The 19,624-nt window shown below is 37.3% G+C and overlaps 1 protein-coding gene across 1 annotated transcript in view; it reads left to right on the forward strand.

Annotated features, from left to right (window-relative positions):
* IPO8 (importin 8) overlaps nt 1-19,299 on the forward strand; it is a 46,586-nt gene extending 27,287 nt beyond the window's left edge. The window contains exons 15-25 of the mRNA XM_086755185.1: nt 156-316; nt 759-884; nt 2,656-2,722; nt 3,400-3,525; nt 4,023-4,120; nt 5,148-5,243; nt 6,682-6,902; nt 14,562-14,767; nt 16,212-16,457; nt 17,132-17,248; nt 17,953-19,299. Coding sequence (XP_086611311.1) covers nt 156-316; nt 759-884; nt 2,656-2,722; nt 3,400-3,525; nt 4,023-4,120; nt 5,148-5,243; nt 6,682-6,902; nt 14,562-14,767; nt 16,212-16,457; nt 17,132-17,248; nt 17,953-18,050 — 1,562 coding nt within the window. The 3' untranslated portion in view covers nt 18,051-19,299. The remainder of the gene's footprint in view (nt 1-155; nt 317-758; nt 885-2,655; nt 2,723-3,399; nt 3,526-4,022; nt 4,121-5,147; nt 5,244-6,681; nt 6,903-14,561; nt 14,768-16,211; nt 16,458-17,131; nt 17,249-17,952) is intronic.
* The last annotated feature ends 325 nt before the right edge of the window (nt 19,300-19,624 follow it).

The following is a 19,624-nucleotide window of genomic DNA, read 5'->3' on the forward strand; positions in this document are numbered from 1 at the left end:
TAAAAGTGCCTTGGGTAGCTTTTTGCTTTGTTTTGTTTTTAGCGAATTAAACTTTAAAAAATAATTTTGTTTAAGAGTAGTCAGTTACCTGGTAGTTTTGAGGTACTGTATATTTATGTTTATGTTTCACCTAATTCCAATTGTTTTTTTTTTAGCCAAGGAATATGTGAAGCCTTATGTAAGGCCAGTTATGCAAGAGCTCTTGCACATTGTTAGAGAGACGGAAAATGATGATCTTACTAATGTAATCCAGAAGATGATCTGTGAGTACAGTCAGGAAGTAGCTACCATCGCCGTTGACATGACTCAACACCTGGTAAGAGACAATAGTAGAATAACAGTCCAGTCAGAAGCACATGCCTAGTTTGGTAAGCATTTAATGAACTTTGTTTGAAGTGCACACTGTTTAAAGTAATCTTTATAAAGGTCCACCTATAATATTCACAATATTTTTTTGTATGAAGCATCTTTAAAACCTGTAGGTTTTTCAAAGATACTGAATTTTGTCATTGGTTTTAGTGAGCCAAGTGCTAACTATTTAACATTTCAAATGAGTTAACATAGCCAGACTTCTCAAAAAAAGAAGAGTTTTTAATTTTCTGTATTCCCCTTTCAAAAGTAAGGAGTGTATTTTTCAACGCTGACAGCTCTTACAGATAAGGCGTTGCTGCTGTTGCGTTAGCTGTCTTGGTTTTGCATGACAAATTAGAAATGTGAGTTTGCTCTTGAATGTTGAAGTTGTTTGTTTTTTTTCATAGGCTGAAATATTTGGTAAAGTACTTCAGAGTGAGGAGTATGAGGAAGTAGAGGACAAAACGGTTATGGCCATGGGCATCTTGCACACAATTGACACTATCTTGACAGTTGTGGAAGATCACAAGGAGGTGAGATTTTTTTGACACATCTGTTCTGCTGTTCCCTCGTGCCTTTCATTCATGACAACAGACGCTTCTATGTATGTTGCAGCACTTGAGTTGACGTGAACGTGCATTTACGATAGTGGGATGGTGAATTAGTACAAAGTGGTCTCTGACAAATTTGAATTTAAAACCCAGTTTACTTTTGTAATTTCCTAATTGTTTAGCTCTCACCTTCAATGGAAATTTATATCCTGAGGGTAAAATCTTTAGCCCTTATTCTGGTAAACACTTCATCGGATAATTGTATTACAGACTGTTGAAACAGGTTTTAGGGAGAAATATTTTGCATAAGGCTAATTTTTTACAATGGTATTACTCATATTTTGCTATTTACCAAGCAATTTAGTGGATAGAATTCCTAGGAGTTGGTCTCCCAGTTGTGGTGCAATGTAAGTCTACATTTCTCATATTCAGGGAAGAAAGAGATTCTTTCTTCTCGTACTGCCTGGTCTGACTGCGGTAGGAAGGAGTTCAGTTACTGACCAGAGAGGCAAAGTCGGTTAATAATTTTAAGCTCATATGGCATAAAAGTGCTTTGTCCTAGGTTGTTTTACTTCCTTGATTTGCAGTGAGAATGTTTCATTGCAAGTGTGAAATCTTTTAATGAAGCTTATAATTTAAAAAATACATTAATTAAAATACTAATTTTTTCCTTGTAAGAGCATTGTGTTCCTTTGGATTTCAAAACATCCTTCCTTCCTTCACAAGAATCTCTTGCATCTTTTGAAAGGTAAAATGAAATCTGGTAGCTCAGGTGAGCATCAGGAATGATAGTCTGAAGTGGATCTTTAGGTTTTAGCCTAGGAAAACCTTTGGAGTCGGGGTATTTTTGATATAAACTTAACAGCTTATTTTTCTGCAGTGTGAAGCACAAAATAAATTACTGTGCAGAGTGCTGTTCATTTCAGGATCTTAAATCATTTTAGAAGTGATATAAATTATTTAGAAATTATATAAGAGGCTGAAAACTCCTTAGAAATTCCTTTCCCTTTCACCATTAAGTATGGAGAGAGTTTAGGGGATGATCACTTCTGAGTCAAGTGTCTGAAGGTAGGTGAATGGATCTGTGGTCATGTACTTAATCCCTTTGCTAGAACAAGCCTAGAAAGCCTGACATCCTACAAGGTTATGTCTGTAATGAATGACCTGTGGTAATAACATGAAATGTCTGTATTTGCTGGTTTTAATTAGACTGATAATGTGGCCATATAGTTCTCCTTGTAATTTAGTTTAATTCGTAAATGTAGTCTCTCTCTCCAATGTGGCAAGGCTGAATCCTGACTTCAACACAGTTGTATGCTTTCAATTTCTGCGTATGTTCCTCTTGCTGAGCCTCATCTGGGAAGCTCTCCATAGACCTTAGGCAAAAGCATCTCTTCCTTTCTTCCTTTTGACACCTTCTATTTCAAAGATTTTGAACAGAGGCTTTATCTCAAACACTTTGAGTACTGTCCAGACAGGACAACAGATAGAGGTTTTAATAGGATCTGTAGAATAACTGTAAAATAAAGAAAAATGCTGTAAGTGATAAATTTTAAAGCAATACTTTTAATGAATATTTGACTGCTTACATCAGGGAGACCTTATTTCATTTTGTGATGGTTAGTGCAGCATTTAGAAAATGATAAAAGCCTTTTTGCTTTGAAGAACATATAAAACTGAATTAGTCAAATACATTGATTAAATTACTGTATTTCTAAGTTTTTAAATAAACTGCTTTATGTTTTTATTTCAGATAACTCAACAACTCGAGAGCATTTGTTTACAGATCATTGGCCTTGTTTTGCAGAAACACGTTATAGGTATGCTTTAGAGAGAATTTTTAGGAAAACATTTCATGTTTTTAAATTAAAAGTTCTTCAATTATTGCAAACAGTACTATCTTCCTGAACAGAACTTTATCTTTTTTGTGTGTGCTTCTTTAAAGAAAAAAATACATTAATTTTCAGTTCTGTTTTTTTTTTTTTTTCTCAGTCAGGCTGGCTATTGTGTTTTGGAAGTTAAAAGCAGAAGATGCAGTTCTGATTATGATTCTAGCTATCTGTATTAAAGGACAACATCTACAATTACATTAGTATCTTATGGACATGGTCTGCAATTAACTTACTGCTTTATCAGCACACTGCACTAAAGAGCTACACAGTTTTTTGATAAGGCCTTTAAGAAAAAAACAAAGGTTGAGAAAATAAAAATATTTTTCAGTAAATAATTTAGAAAAAAAGTCTTTGATGTGCCGGTAATATATTTTTCTGGTGTATATTTATAATGAGAATATGTGCTTATTATTGTAACTATAGCCAACATAAAGCCTGTATAAAAGAGTATTTTCCAATTTGTATTATTTTTTCTATGTATTGATTTAGTTACTAATTGCTATCTTCTAGTTGTAATGACTCAGGGCTTAGTTTCAAATTTCAAGGTATTTGCAAGTTAGATTTGGTTTTAGAGCACCCTATTTCAAATTGTTTCTCCTTTCCAGAGTTTTATGAAGAAATCCTCTCCTTGGCCTACAGTTTGACGTGCCAGATGATTTCACCTCAAATGTGGCAGCTTTTAGGTGTTCTGTATGAGGTTTTCCAGCAGGATTGCTTTGAGTACTTTGCAGGTATGATCACTTCTATTCTGTTGATGTTTTCACTGTTTGGGATTTCATCTCTAAAACCCACCTTGAGAAGGGTCACTTCCATTTAGTGTCTTGGTTTAAAATGATCATGTATTTGAGTCATGCCCTGACCATCTGTTTAGTGTGGAAGTATAACAGGAGCATATTTAAGTAGGAGAAGCGTGTTCAAATCTGTCAGTGTGATCACTAGTTGTAGGAGGTCCTGAACTGAAAGCAAGCTGAAATATACAAAGTAAATGAGAAACTGCAAATTAATTAATTAAAATGTAGTCCCGTTCTGTTTCCTGTTCTGAGAATGTACCCTGCATGGTGCACTTTATGAAGAATTCTGCTAGAATTGATTTCTGGAGAATTTGAATTTCCAACCATATCCAAGGGTCTGAGCTAATGAATCCCATTATAGGACTATAACCTCACTGGTCAGCACTTCCATGGATTAATTTGTAGCTTTTTTCTCTTTTGCTCTCCCTGTTCTGCAGATATGATGCCTCTCTTGCATAATTATGTGACCGTTGACACTGATACTTTACTGTCTAACCCAAAGCATTTAGAAATAATTTATGCTATGTGTAAAAAGGTAAGGCTTCTGATTCTTACTGTTGCACTTATCACTGGTACTTAGCAATCAGATTTGCAGAGTGGCCTGAACATGCCAGGTGGTGGCTAGTCATTTCAGAACAAAATGAAATTTGGTCTCAGCTCAGTTCCGAGTACACATACCATCTTCATACTTTTTAAGTTACATGCTTTTTAAAAAATTACATGCACAAATCTGTGTGGGAGAAAGTTGCTGTTTGTCTTGACTCTCTTCTATGAACAGCTATTTTGGTAAGTAGAGGAATTAACGAAGCCTGATTTCCTTGGGTTGTGTATCTTGCGATTGGATTCCCTAGTTGTCAGCTAAGGTGCAAACTCATTTGAAGTTCTGCCTACATTTATAATATTTCTCTTTTATGCTCATGTATAATAAAATACGAGACACACTGCAGAATTTCTCTGATTTGGGGCATTATAGAATATTAGGCATCTAGATACCTGCTTACTTTTAAGAAACTTACAGAGATTGAATGTGTTTGAGAATAATTCTTCTTTGTCAGGTTTGGTTGACAGTGACCACAGGGTTGGAACGTACTTACAAGCAGCATTCAGTTTCACATCTGTGTGCATATACATAGAGTGATTGCATACATCTTGGTTTTAATCAGAAACTAGCCTAGAGATAGGACTTCACTTGCCAGGCTGTTAATCTGGCGGTATCTATTAGAACTGAAGACAAAAAATGGAATCAGAATGTGGAAAACATCAATGATTCTTGTAAGTTAAGATTTCCTTTAAAAAAAAAAAAAGAAAACAATCACATACAAAGAATGATAACATTCATAAAGAACTGTATCAATTTCTTCTAAATTTTAAAATTTAATCTTTAGCCACTTATCCTTCTTTATGTCCTGCAGAGGTGATTTTTTAATGTGTCTTAATTCCTTACAAAATACAGCATGAATAGTATGTATATGTCATGTAGAAGTTTTTTGATATATGCAGGTACAGGAGCACTTGCTTTCAAAGTTGTCAGTGGTAAACTAAATTGTCATTCTGGTTTTTAGGTATTAACAGGAGATGCAGGTGAAGATGCGGAGTGCCATGCAGCCAAACTCCTAGAAGTTATTGTTCTTCAGTGCAAAGGACGGGGCATTGACCAGGTGATATTTATTGAACAGGTTTTCTCTTTTACTGCTTTCCGATGAGATGTGTGTGATTCCTGAGAAAAGCAGTTGGAGTTAGAGAATTTGAAGGGGAATGGGGAGAAATACAGAAAGAAGTAAATGAACTCAGGAGAGTTTGTAGCGTTGGGGTTGTGGGTTTTTTTGTGGGTTTTTTTTTTTGTTTGGTATTTTTTTTGAGATTAGGAGGCATGACTGGAAAATGAATATAGACTGAACAGTAAGGATATCGTATGATGTGCAAGATTGTCTTTTTTTGCTTTATCCTAAAACAATTTCCCTTTTGATACAAAACACACGTTGTTAAAACTGTTGTGGCTGAGAGGTTAACTATACATATCCAACAACTGAAGTTATTTCTTCAAGCAAGATGAACTTTGTTCTTTTTAATATTTTGAATTGCTCAGTGCATTTGGAAATCAAGAATTTTTAGCGTGGCTGGATTGTGATTGCTGGGAAAAACATAATCACAATTTTCCAAAGTTTCTTAGAACACTCTTTTAGATAGTAGTCTTTTACCTACTAAGGGCTAAATTGTGGTCTGATGTTTTACATAACACTCCAGCCTGAATTACTTTAACATATCATGTTTGATGTTGTCACAGTGCAATCCATGGACTTCAGTGATAAATTTTCAGTTAATTTCACTGAAACAAACCTAACTTTGCTAATGTAAATCTGAAGTATTTGAAGACTAAAATGTTGTTCCCTGAGAGATTTTATTTCTAAAAGAAATCTGGAAGGGATTAAAGTGAATTGCATGCATTTGCATTGAAATAAGTTTGTGGTGGAAGGCTTAATTGAGCTCCACAAGTCTGTGAGTTAAAATAGTTGCACACTGAACTGAAACTCATAAACTAAAACATTCATAATGCTTCCCAAATTAAAGCATAAACCTGCACGTTGAAATACATGTAGATGTTTATTTCATTGTGTAGAAATTTGTGCATACTCACTTTTATCTGACTAAACTCACTCATTGAAAACTTTTATAAGAAATTTACCATCATGTTATATTTATTAGGAAAAACTTTTTTCTTTTTCTTGTAGATTTAGGTAAGTTCATTTTTAATGCCTGTTAGTTTTGAAATTGTTGAGTACCTTTATTGAAAGATTAAAATGTCTTTGACTTCTCTTCTAAACTTTTTATACCCACTGGAACAAATTCCACCAAATGGCCACAAATATTCTCATCCGTGCTGAGAATAACATCAGCAGTTTTTAGCTCAGAGAAGAGCTGTTTTGAGGAAAATTTATAAGCATGTAATCAGAGGCTTAAAATGCTTTTATACAAGGAAGTGAATAGAATGCATTCCTAGGTCATACCTGGACTTCAGTTAGTTCTGGAGATCAATTCTGATAAAAGTATTTTAAACTGTTGGTTTTTTTTTTTTATCCTTTATATTTATATGCCCAGTGTATTCCACTCTTTGTGGAGGCTGTTCTGGAGCGGTTAACTAGAGGAGTTAAAACAAGCGAGCTTCGTACCATGTGTCTTCAGGTTGCCATAGCTGCACTTTACTACAATCCTGACCTACTTCTGCATACCTTAGAGAACATCAGATTTCCACACAATCCTGAGCCCATCACTGCACAGTTCATAAACCAGTGGATGAATGACACAGACTGTTTTCTTGGGCAAGTATTGTGTTTCTTTCTTTTAGAAGTCCATGATATTGATATTTTTATTTACTTCTGTTTGTGACCCTAGTCATGTTGCGTTTTCATCAGTGAGAGTTCTCATTCCTTGGTCAGTCTAAATAACAGTAATCCACACCAGGTCTAATTGCTGCGATGCCAGTAAAGGTGTCCTATGTCCATCTAACTCTTCTGGGTCTGTTGAGCTACATGCTGATTTTTTTTGTGTTTTGAGAATACAAGGGTACAATACATATAATATTTCAGGATTCTTAATCACAAACTATCTCCTTCTCCAAGAGATGATTCAGCATGCATTGATGGTAATATTGAGAGCTGACCAGCAAGATTTCAGCAAGATGATAACTTTTTTCTGAAACAGAGTATACATATTTTCTCTTCTACAATTTATTAAGTATTTTTAACTGCTCTGTGTAATGTTAAAAAACCATTATTCTGTCCATTGAGTCCCACACTCTGATTTTAATCCCTGTGAGTTGTTCATGATCAACTTTGCTTATTTATCATTACGCCATTGATGTACTGACTGTTTAGCGTACTCCTGAACTTGAACTTTCTTCTGACCTCCCTTGAACATGTGTGTGCACTGCAGTAGCGTGCACTTGGGCAGAAGCTGAACGTTTGTAAAGTAAAGGAAGGTGGACAAAGCCTGTCATCACATAGCTAGGCACTTGATGCTGGGCAGATGTGAAGTCCAGTGCTCGACAGGTAGTGCTTGCCTCTCAGCTAAGATGTGGCATCTGACTGGGAGATTCAAATCGACTTAAGGGCAAAGCAGACAGTCATATGTAGTTAACAGTTACCTCTCACCTTCCTGCTGTGAGTTACGTTTTGTCATTGGAGGCTGACATGTGACTGCAGGTGTATAGATAGGCTTAGAACGTGTCTTCTCTGTGCATAGTCTGTGCCAACAGACTGAGTGAAGTGTCAGCATGTTAGGAGTCTTGCCATAAATGACTCCTGAGAGCTGAGAAGGGCTGAGACAGGCAGCTCCTGACCCATAGATGCATACCTTATTATAGATTGTCATTCTTTTCCTAACAGTTTTTTATTGGTACAGTCTTGTCTCTCCTATTCTAAACAAGTCTCTAGGGGGCTTTTTTCCACTCCCCAGTCATCCAAAGAGTTTTTCTCAGTACCAATTCTTATTTGAGTTAATCTTTCTTGAACAGAATTATATGCCATCTTGGTATAGCTGCATTATTGCCTCGGTTTCCATCTTTAATTTAGAACTGTGTGGTGCATTATAGCACTGCATTAACTTTTTCATAACTCTAATAAATAGTGACTCCTAGTCAATCAATGGCCAACTGGTATATGGGGGTTTTGCTCTCAGCATGTCCTCTGCAGTATTTTTAAAACACGTACCAAATGTACACAGTAAAAATTGTTTTCCTCCCTCCTCTGTCCTAAGCAGACAGTTTAGTGGGATGAGGATGAAAGTGCAGTAGTTTGTAGAACTGCAGCATTTCACGTCTGCACATTAATTCTCTCTGTCTTATTAGAATGAAAACCACTTGGAGATACAACAGAAACTAACTACTTTGGCCTGTACAGGCTTTGTGCAGATCCCCCATTTGTGTCTCTTTTTTCTTCTCTCCTTGAAGAAAAAAAAAATCAAAAGTTCTAAATTAAAAAAAAAAAAAAATTGGAAAAAAACCCCCTCTCATTCATTCTAACAAAACCAGACAGTTTGTGTTATCACTAGCATTCTGACTTCTACCTGCTGCGTATACAAAATATCTACAGTATGTGCTATATCTTACCATAAATAATATACCTCTTATAAATTAGAGGGGTTACTTGAGTTGGTGGCAGAGAAAGTATAAAGGACCCAATGTCCCTCATTTCTTTTGGAGGGCCAGTGGCTGAAAAAAGGCACCTTTAAGTGTATCTTTCCCACACCTTGTACTAATGTTATTGTTAATTACTAAAATATTTTTATATCTGCCAACTTCAGAAAAGAGCAACCCTTTTTAGGATTTCCATGTACCAACTTTTTTATGGTTGAAGGAAAGTTCTTGAGATTCAGCTCTTTGTGCCGTCATTTTTTCTACTGCATATCAAATGCTGAATGTATACAGAGACAGTATGAAATAAGATATTCCCTGTAGGTGGTAAACTTGTCATTCCTTTTTTAAAGCAAGTAAAAATGAAAGAGATTTATAGCCTTAAACAGTTCATCCTATAGTATTTGGTGAGAAACTAGTCAGATCCAGACGGGAAAAATGCTGCAGATCTGACTAGACCTCAAGTACGCCCGTGAGCTACAGCTTAACTTTCAGTTCTTTTGTGTTGCTTTTCAAAAAGCATCAGCTACTGCAGCTCCTGTTCAACTGAATTCTTCAGAGCTGAGACAAAAGCTGACAAAGCCTGTGAAAATGAAACACAGAGATCATCGTACTAGATTCTGCTCAGACTCTGCGCTTGAACAGCAGCAGCAGATTAAAATGTATCTCTTTGATCTGCTGCTACCAGCAGTGAAATAAATATATGTAATATTGCTTAAATCTAAAATTTATTCTTCATTCAGTGCTGTCTCCTCAGTATGTGGCTCGCAGGCTTTTTCTGTAGTACCGCTTGTCAGGCACTGTGGTAAGGGGCTTCTTCCTGTCAGGACAGCACTGCTCCTGGAAGACTGTTGGTTTTAGTAAGGATTGTAAGGGTCATCATCTGAACGGCAGCCAGATATTCAGAGGCCTAACTGAACAGGAAAAGACAGAAACGCAAATAAAACCTGGCGTTTTTGAAACTCTTCCTTGAGTCCACCCCTGCAGATTTCTTGTGTTCAACAGTGAAAATGGCAGTGGGCATGCTGATTTGTAGAGTCCTTTTTCTCACCAGCTGTCATTCACTGCTGCTTTGGTTTACAGCTGGATTACTTTCCGGCAAGAGGCAGTTTTAGGCTTACATTCAAATCAGCTGGAAGACTCACAGATCCTAGAGAAACTGGAGAAGATCAAAGTAGATCCACCTGCAGGTCTGAAGGACCAGGTGAATCTTGCTGACATTTATTTGTCAGCTGTGCAGGAAATATGTGACTTCTGGGTAACAGTGGCTCTTCAAGATGCTTTGTCCACAGAAATCTCACACCCCCCTGTCCTTTTGCTCCTGTGAAGTCTTAGTACACATAGATCCTGCTCTGCCAGCAGCAAGGTTGTGCATGTCTGCATGCTCTCAGGCTGGAGCCAACGGTGTTTGCCAAAAGAATGCCGTGTTTCTTGAGCGGTGCTTGTGAACGCATGAGATGGAATCTGTGAGACTAATACATCTTGAAGGGCAAAAGCAGTTCCAGTAAGATAAGCAACTGTTCTTCCATGTTATTAGAAATATGAAGACTATTTAAAACTGATTAGAAATTTGGAATGTTAAAAATTATCCAGGCAAGGAGAGCTCAGAACTCGTAAAACTGCATAAATCCAGTATGTCATTGTGGATATTGCACATCTGTGGATGGGTGCCCATAATGCCTCTGTACCACAGTATATTGTATTTATTTATTTCTAAACATTTTCTACAGTAACTTAAAAATGAATAAGGTCAAGGGACTGAAAAGCCATTTGTAGAAACGTTTGTTCCCTACTGCTTTCCGCCATTATCCCTGACAGCCTGAAATTTGGGTGAGACTTCTGCGTGACTTTATGCTTACTCTTATACTATAAATTCTTCTGTAGAAACTGGGGTGAAAAGAAAATCTAACTTGCTCAAAAAACCCCGAATAAGTGTCCTGGTTTTGGCTGGGAGATGGAGCTAATTTTCTTCCCAGTAGCTACTGTGTTTTGGATTTGGTATGGGATTTGGTGTGTGAAGAATGTTGATAATACACTGATGTTATCAGTTGTTGCTGAAGAGATCAAGGACTTTTTCAGCTTCCCAGATTTCACTAAGGTGCAGGTGCAAGAAGCTGGAGGGCTATAGCCAGTACAATTGACCCAAACTGGCCAAAGGAAGTATTCCATACCATAAACGTCATGTTCAGTGTATAAGTGGAGATTGGCCAGTGGGCAGCTCTCTCACGTTTTCTCTCTTTGCTTGGGATCCTTCCGGGATCGCTTTCGGTTTCGTTCTGTGATTGCTGCTCGGGATGGGCTGTACTGGTCATTGGGTTGTCAGGTGGTGAGAAATTGTGTGTTGCTCCTTTTGTGTATTTTATTATCCCTATATTTAATTATTATTATAATTATTAATATATATGTATATTACTGTATCTTCCTTTGCTATCCTAGTAAACTGTCTTTATCTCAACCCACAAGTTTCCCTTTCTTCCTGATTCTCTCTCTCATTCCCCTGGGAAGGGGGAGGGTAAGCGAGTGGCTGTGTGGTACTTGATTGCGAACTGGGGTTAAACCACGACAGTAAGTGATTTAGTTATTTTTTTTAGAAGCTGAATAGGGGGATTTATTTTATAGGAGTTTAAATAGAAATCCTAGTTTTCTCAGAGATGTATATAAAATCCTAATCTTATGCAGGTAAACAGGATTGGTTCCAACTTTGCAGCTAGAAGGAAGTGGCTAATTACTTGCAGTTTGTCCAGGAACTGGGTTAGTGTAACAGAAAGCAACTTGATCCTCACGAAAAGGAGCACAGCAAACCGATGAAGGAAAGGCTTAGTGATTTCCCTTTGAAATCCTTTCAGCTTGGTTTAAATACAAAAGATTCTTAGATCTTTTTGTCCTGTACTGGAAGGAAGTGTATTAGCAAGAAAATGTCGTGCAGATTATGAAGACCACACACGGCTTGTTAAAAATAGACTTGCCTAGGACTCGTGCGTCGCACTGCCGTGTGTTACATGTTTAGCGCTCCGGGCTCGATAGACCATTGCGGGAGCAAGCAGAGTCCATGATTTTCAGGGAGGACTGTTGTGTGCTGCTTAGCAAATAAGTACGGGTCTCGGAGCACAAAGCACTAAAGGAGAATTGTATCCAGGCTCCCTTGTGCAGACGGAAGGGTGCTGAAATAATGAGCCTTTTGATAGCAAAGGAGTGGTCCTGAAACCATTCTTTGCCATTACAAAAATATGTAAATGCTATAGAGCTCTGTTTTGCTTCTTCAGTCCTGTGGGTACTTAATACAGCTGGGGCGTAGCAGAGTGCTGAACTTCAGGCAAGGCTTTAGGATGCTTGTCCTGCTGTTCGTCTCTGCTGGCAGGTGAAAGAAACAAGTCTCCTTCTGGCTCAGGTTCACTAAAGATGGCTTGATGCCTGGATTTCTGCTGTCCTGCTGGGCCTTCTAATAGCATGGATATTCTGAAGACATGTGTTCGTTCTTACAGCTTCTCTGTTTAGAAGCTTGAAAATGGAGCATGACAAATATGCTGCCTTTTTTGGCCATTTAGGCTTTTAAACAGCAACGCTTTATTCTTGCACTGTCCAGAAGACGTAATTTAGTATGAAGCTAAGCCATTGATTACTAAGATTATTATTTTTTTTTTTTTTTACTTTTTACTATGTTGCATTTTGCGATTGACATTGTGTAATGGTAGCTTTTTCAAATGTATTATAAAAGGTAGTGCCACATTAACTGCTCTGGCGCATGTACACTGAAATTGCTTCATTATACATTTGGGACTTGAAGAAATTTCATAGCTTCCCCGTGTTAAGATGCAGGATAGAAGTCTTGTACATAGATTACAGAGCTTTGGTCAAACTTGGATGAAGGTGCTGGCAGAGAGGGGAGGTAGAAAAAGTTCTTTCCTTTTGTACTTGCAGTAAGGACAACTCTCACAAAACAGCTATGCTTCGTTCATAGGTAGCATCATCTTTAGCTTCGATTTTGGTCTTCATAGTGTCAGCATGAGAGCAAATGGTGATGAACTTGTTTTCAATACAGATAAACTAGCAGGAGTAAGGGGTTTAATTTTTTTTTTTTTTTTTTTTTTTTTTTGTGAAAGCAGACCCTGTTCCCCTGACTCAGTTTCCTTCATTGGCTTGTATGCCCTCTTTTGTGTCTCATTCCTTCTGAAAATGAAGTATTGCAGTGAGCAGTGATGGAAGGTCGCTCTTCCCTGGTTGCGTTTTGGTACGTTTTTCAACACGTGTAATGGAGCAGCCAAAGCCAACATGACAAAGCATGTCATTTGATATGCTAGTTGACTTTGTTTTTCTTGGAAGGTCTCCTGTGATCATAATGTTACTCATGGACATATATAATTTATTGTTATTGTCAACTACTCTGAGAATAGAATCACTTGACTAAGCCCTAACAGGACTAAAAATGAGGGATGTGAAATCCCTCCAGATCCTCAGCCTTGTTTAAGCACATGAAAGGTTCAAAAGTCTGTAATACATAATCACTTGTATTACTTGAAGAATATTATAGTTCATTAGCGTGTTATACGGGATCTTTGGTAATGAAATTTTAAGCACTTTTAAAATTGCATTTCTATAGCAATTTTTGAAGTGCTGGATTGAGCTGCCTCTTCCCCTGTCAGCTTTATTGCAGTCTGTGGCGCACATCTTGTTAGTTTGTTCTCTCTTAACTTGTATCCTCTTTATTGCAAAGTAAAACTGATTCAGTAACAGAAGTATCTACCAAGAGTCTGGAGGATGCCAGCTCTGGAGGGTTGCTTGGTTTCTGTAGGTATTGCTGGAACTTCTTGCTGGAACTACTTGTCCTGCAGAAGGCTTGTACAGAAGCTGTCAGCATCACATTGAATAGTTCAAACAAAACAAGCTCCTCTCAAGTCCTTAACAGCAAAATACCATAATGTTAGAGAAGAGTTGAATACTACTGGTGTTTCTAGCAAAGGAGAACCAAAGAATATCTGCAGAGGCGGTTAGAGAATTTTTCCTTGTCTTATTTGCAAATAACTTACATTTCTGGAAGTTAAAATCAATTCTTATTTTTAAGAGCACAGGCTCTTACCTAGTCTCCTGGCTATGGCCACATAAAAATCTTTCTGCTAATAATTTCCTTAATTTCTTTCCCTTCAATTATCTATTGTTTGTTTTACTGGAGGTCTACTCATTTGCAAGTTCCCTGTTTGAATGTGCTGCCAATTATTCTTGATGTGATGGAATTTATTTCCCTGCTTTCACTGGAGTTAGCAATGTGTCTCAAGATAGTGTCAGAAATTGGGTGTATAATACAGTCATTCTGATGGACCCTTAATAAACATGTTTAAATACAGCTAGCCCTGTGGCACTTCATAAAAGCACGCTGCAATTCAGTGCGTTCCTGCTTATCATTACTCTTCACTAATAGTCTTTTTGCTAATTTCAATCCCTGCAACTAGTACTGCTATCGAAGCCAAGGCAAATTAATTTTCCATCCTATTTAATGATGATAATCTGTATCAAATGCTTTATTAAAGACAAGATACTCTACATAATTATTAAACAGCCTTTATTTAGCATTACAAACTTTGCATTTAGTAATCAGAAACAGTTGTTCCGGGAATTTGACCAGTGCTTGAAAGGTATTTAATTGTTATTGGACAAGTACTTTCCAGCGGGGAACTTGCATTCAGACCAAAGGAAACAATGCGTTTAGGAGCCTCGAACGTAGACTTTGAATGTAGTCTCTGTGACATTGTCTCTGTTTCCTACCATGTCAAGCACCAGGATTTTAATGCTCTCTACATCTCCTTGCAGTGAAGATCTGGTTTTTTTTGTCTAAGAAGTGTGTGGTTTTTTTCAGACTCCATGACAGAAAGATGTGTATAATAGGACTGAGCATCCTAATGGAATTGCAGAACCGACCGCCTGCAGTGGATGCAGTGGCTGCACAGATTGTCCCTTCAATCCTCCTCCTCTTCCTGGGCTTAAAACAAGTTTGCGCCTCACGAGAACTCACAGAACATGAGGATCATGCTAAAGATGAAAAACACGTTGCAGAAGATAATGGTAAAATCTCCCCTTTTCACATTGTGGATTTTGTCTGGATTTAATTTAAAGGGGGTAAGAAATTGCAGTTCGTTTTTAAGACTCATTAGTCTGCTGAAAATAGCTAGGCTTACTGGGTGCTTGAAAGATCATCTGAGGAATTGATTTTTCCTCCCAAAATATAATTAAAACGTTTCAATGTATAACAGCTAACACTTTGTGAAAGGATAGTATTGGTTTAAGAGTGATAATAAAACCTGCAAGTCCACTCTTATGGGTTGTGAATGTGCTTCTTCTATTACCAATTTGCTAGAACTGCACTGATTATGTTCTTGATTCCTGGAAAGAAGCTGTTCCTAGTACCCAACTATTTGAACGATTTGTTCTGGTGAGCTTTGCAGGAAATCCTAGTAAGTCTTCTTTGTCCAAATGGAAGGCGATTTGTAAGTGGGGTTTGAGACAACTGACGTTCCTGGAACAGATAGATCTCTTATTGCTGTGTCTGCCAGAAAAACAAAACAAAACAAAACAAAAAAAAAGCCATCAAAGAATACCTTGTGGAGGGTATTGTGGGGAGTGAATTTTACACAACATTGCAGGCAGATATGTGTGACTGTATTTGACTTGGAACAGGAGGAAGATGGTTTGAGGTCTGAAAATTAGATTGGATGTAAGCAGATTATGTATTTCACTCAGATTTCACACATGGTTGTTCTGTAAAGGAATTACATAATTCTTCTCAGTCCGTAGGAAAACAGTATGGAAACAACACAGTAATTTTCAAATCTCTGTCTGTGATTCAATCCCTCTGCTTGTTGCAGATACAGTCATCTTTATTCTTTCTAAACTGTTAACACAGGAAGAGCTGAAGGTTTGGAGGGGAAATTTTTAAATCTTAATTGTAAGTCAGAAATATTTTTCCTTAAGTAAGAAATAGCAGTGTTGAGAATTGCATGTTGGAGTTGCATTTAATTCAAGATGTAATAGTTGTTTCATAAGAGGAATGGAAGGTAAAGCTAAGCGAAATATGCTATTTTAAGTTTGTTAAAATAAAGGAGCACTCTGAAGAATAGCAGGCAGATATTTGGTCTACATCTGGTTTTCTTTGTTTTGCATCAATTTGTGAAGTTTATGCAAGTCTCTGTTTGTAATTTTAAAAGTGTAGTGATGGAACACTGTGTCAAAGACACATTTCCTCAAAATTTTTGGATATTGCACAATGACTGCATAAATGAAAGAAGAAAAAAGATGGCAGTTTCACATTCCCCAGGTGTGCTTAGAAACAAAAGTTTAACTGATCTTGAATGTAGAAAACATTTAACAGCTTCAATTTTCCAGTTCTAAGATTTTGGGGGAAGAATGTACCAGCCAAACCCTAGATTTATTAAGTGTTCCTCATTCATAAGTCACTGTTTCCTTGTACTTTTTAAACTTAGTTTGACAAAACACGTTAATGCTTTTGCAGAAGAGATACCGAGTGATGAGGAGGAGGCAAATGAGGTGACCCAGGCAATGCAAGAGAACTATGGTGGAGGAGGAGGAGGAGATAGTGGTGGTGGTGGAGGTGGAGAGGAAGAGGATGAAGATGATGATGATGATGACGACTGGGATGAAGATGCATTGGAAGAGACTGCTCTTGAAGGGTTCAGCACACCTCTTGACCTTGAAAATGGTGTTGATGAATACCAGTTTTTTACACAAGCACTTTTAGGTATGTGTTTGCTAGTTAACAGAGTGATGTAACATGATGAAATAGTGTGGAGAGGTTTATGGTCGTCACTGAGAAAACCTGTTTTCTTTGTTATGAGCAATAATTTGGATTTTTGAAACTGGAAAATGTGATCTTGCTTTGTAATGTTAGTCCTAAGATTTTCTGATTTACAAGTACTGCAAAAACAAATGGTACTAAATACAGCCAGAGATTAATTCCCTTCATATTTTCTTTCAGAACTTTTCCATCACAGCCTGAATAAGCAGGGCTCGGTCACTAGGGGGACTTCTATATATATAGAAATTTTTGTCCCTTTCTAAGTGTTAAAATCATAATGGAGAAATTATTTTCTCTCTTTCCTGTTTGACTAATCCTGTTGCTTTTAGTTTTGATATAAGTTTTAAATTAAAAGATTCACTTAATCATTGTCCATGAATAATAGCCACATGGTTAACTTTCTGTTTCAGAAAGCAGAGGATGTAATTAAGTTCCTCAAAATGGATTGCCTCTATTGCAGTGGGGATTCTGTGCTAAGAAATCTGACAGGAATACTGAACCTGTTTTGCAGTGGAAATTCCGCTTTAAAACCAACTCCATGTGTTTAATTCTGTTCTTCCAAAGTTAACTTGCAGTGTAACCTGATAATCACTTTTTATCCCTTCCTGTTGTGACAGCGGTGCAGAGCCGAGATGCAGCCTGGTACCATTCACTGACAGCACCGTTGAGTGAGGATCAGAAGAAACAGCTGCAGGAAATCTATACATTAGCAGAACACCGGCGAAATGCTGCAGGTGAGTCACTTCTCTGGGGCCGTTGTATCTGTTTCAGGGATGTTGGAACCGCATCTAATCTGTAATAACAGAGAGAATAAATCTCTGTGCTAATTAACATTTTCTGAGAAGCGTGAACAGGATATTGCACCTATATTATCCCTTGCCTGAAAGTGTGTGTTATTCAGAGAGATTACTGTTGCTTCTAATTATTTGCTTTCTCATTGACATGACTGCTGTTTGAACAGGGTACAAACTAGTTTTGCACAATCTGACATTTGAAATTAAGAGCAAATTAAGGCAATATCTAGCTGTCAGCCAGGCATTTGATGAAGAGTACTGTAGATTATTATGTGTTTAACAGTTTTGTAACTTTTTAACCACTAACATTGCCTTCACAGTCAGTGTAAGGTTTTAGATGTTTCAAAAGCTTGCATCGTGGAAAATAAATCCAGATTTAATCAAAAAGCACGCAGAATAGTGTAACATAGACTGATAATGTAGAGGATTGGTTTCCCAGCTCTGTGGTAGAGGTATGCGTGTTTTTGCATTTAAAGAAAATCTGAGTGTAATTAATTACTGTCACTGCATTTTTAGGGAATGAAATTTTTACTCAACCAAGAATATTTTCCACAACTTTGCATTCTTAGCTGAGCTGTATTGTCTCTGGCAAAAGCGTTCTCTATGGACTATTTTTCATAGCCTTTCCATTCTTTGAATTCTAGAGACTAAGACAATAGAACAACAAAGTGGCTACACATTTGACAACAAAGGACTGATCACATCATTTAACTTTGCTGGAAGTACTCCTGGTGGCAACTGAAGGATCGACTACAAAGGTCAATGGGAAGGGTCTCATCATTACATTTTCTTGAAATCATCATGACTTCTGAGTGATAGGGGAGGGTAATTTAATGCTGCTGAAGGTTTTCTGGAAAATAGCAGTGTGCTTCCCCCACCAGAATGCTCTTTCTAACCAGCTACTGTAATGTACAAATTTTTGTGGTGTTTTTGTAATTTGATGGACTGAAAGGAAGTATTTGTCCTCAAGGAACCCGAATGACTGGGAGGGGCCAGGCTGCGTCTAATTGAGTTGCACTTCTCAGGTTTTTGCTGTGCAGAATTGATATTCATATGGATAACAGTGCCTTCTGTTGTACATGGATTGCCTGAACAAATGGATTTTGGAGTGCGTTATAATTTTTTAAGTGTAAGGACATTTCTTGATACACTGTAAGCCTTGGTTCCATGTTTTCCTGTCACCTGCTTTATACTGCTTGGTTTAATTGTTCATTGGTTGCATACACATTGCTGGATTCAGAGAATTATCTCATCCTCCCTGTTTGGTACAGACCGAATGTGTAGAGGGAGGTGTCTGTTTGAGCTGCAAAGCATACACTGGTTACGTCAAAGGGACTTAACAAAATTGCAGGTTTTCCCTTGATGCAGTAGTCTTAAATTATTTCTCTTAACCATGAAATCAACTTGCTTGAGTTATGAGCGTGGCAGGTGGCTACCCTAAATCTACATTGGTAGCACCTCCTGCCTGGCTAAGTGGTGTGGCCCTTGCATGTAGATGTTCTACATGACAACTTTTTATTTCCACTATTTTTGATGAATATTGCATTTTACTTGAGATTCTATAAACCTCTTTTCGTTTTTATTCATTCATTACCATTCCAGTGGTAGTACTGAATAATGTGGTACAAAATATTTACGATATTTTATTTATCTTGGTAGAAGAAAAACAGCTCCAAAGTTATTTCTTCTTACTCTTACACTTCTGTGATTAAATTTCTGGTCTACATTCCATTTGGCTATTCTTTTCCCATGCTGAAATTTCATTATCTGCCAGATTTTTTCCTAAATTTCAAAGGCTGATTTCTCATAAATTGAAACACATGTAACAAAGTGTTTGTGAATATGTTCATGTAGTGAGAAACTGATAGCAGTACTAATTTGAATAGGTGCCCCTCCTTTGGATCTATTTGGGGTCACAGTGGTATAGCCAAAATAAGTGGGGGTGCTTTAGGATATGAAGTTTGGATTGGAGATAAAATGTTTAGACCAGATTTTGTCTCTATGTGTTAATTTCTTTATGATGTAAAAATATTTACAAAGCAATTTTAAGTACATAATGATAATGTGTTTCTTTAGAGCAGTGCTCCAACTGAAAAGCTGAAGCCCTTGCCATACCCCATCAAATTTTCAATGATTGTAGCAAATTACAGATTGCTGGCCCTGCACTCTGCTGAAGCTTTCATTTTTTTGTATGTCAGAGTAATTATAATTCAGTCTGATAAATCTGAAGTGCTCTACACGTTGGCTTCTAGAAAAGGCCAAAATGTCTCTGCCTGTTCCTTGCCCCATCCCCTGCAATTATCTCAGTCTGCCAGC

This window comes from Chlamydotis macqueenii, chromosome 1 (genome assembly GCF_036417535.1).
Source record: "Chlamydotis macqueenii isolate bChlMac1 chromosome 1, bChlMac1.mat, whole genome shotgun sequence".
Classification (NCBI taxonomy): domain Eukaryota; kingdom Metazoa; phylum Chordata; class Aves; order Otidiformes; family Otididae; genus Chlamydotis; species Chlamydotis macqueenii.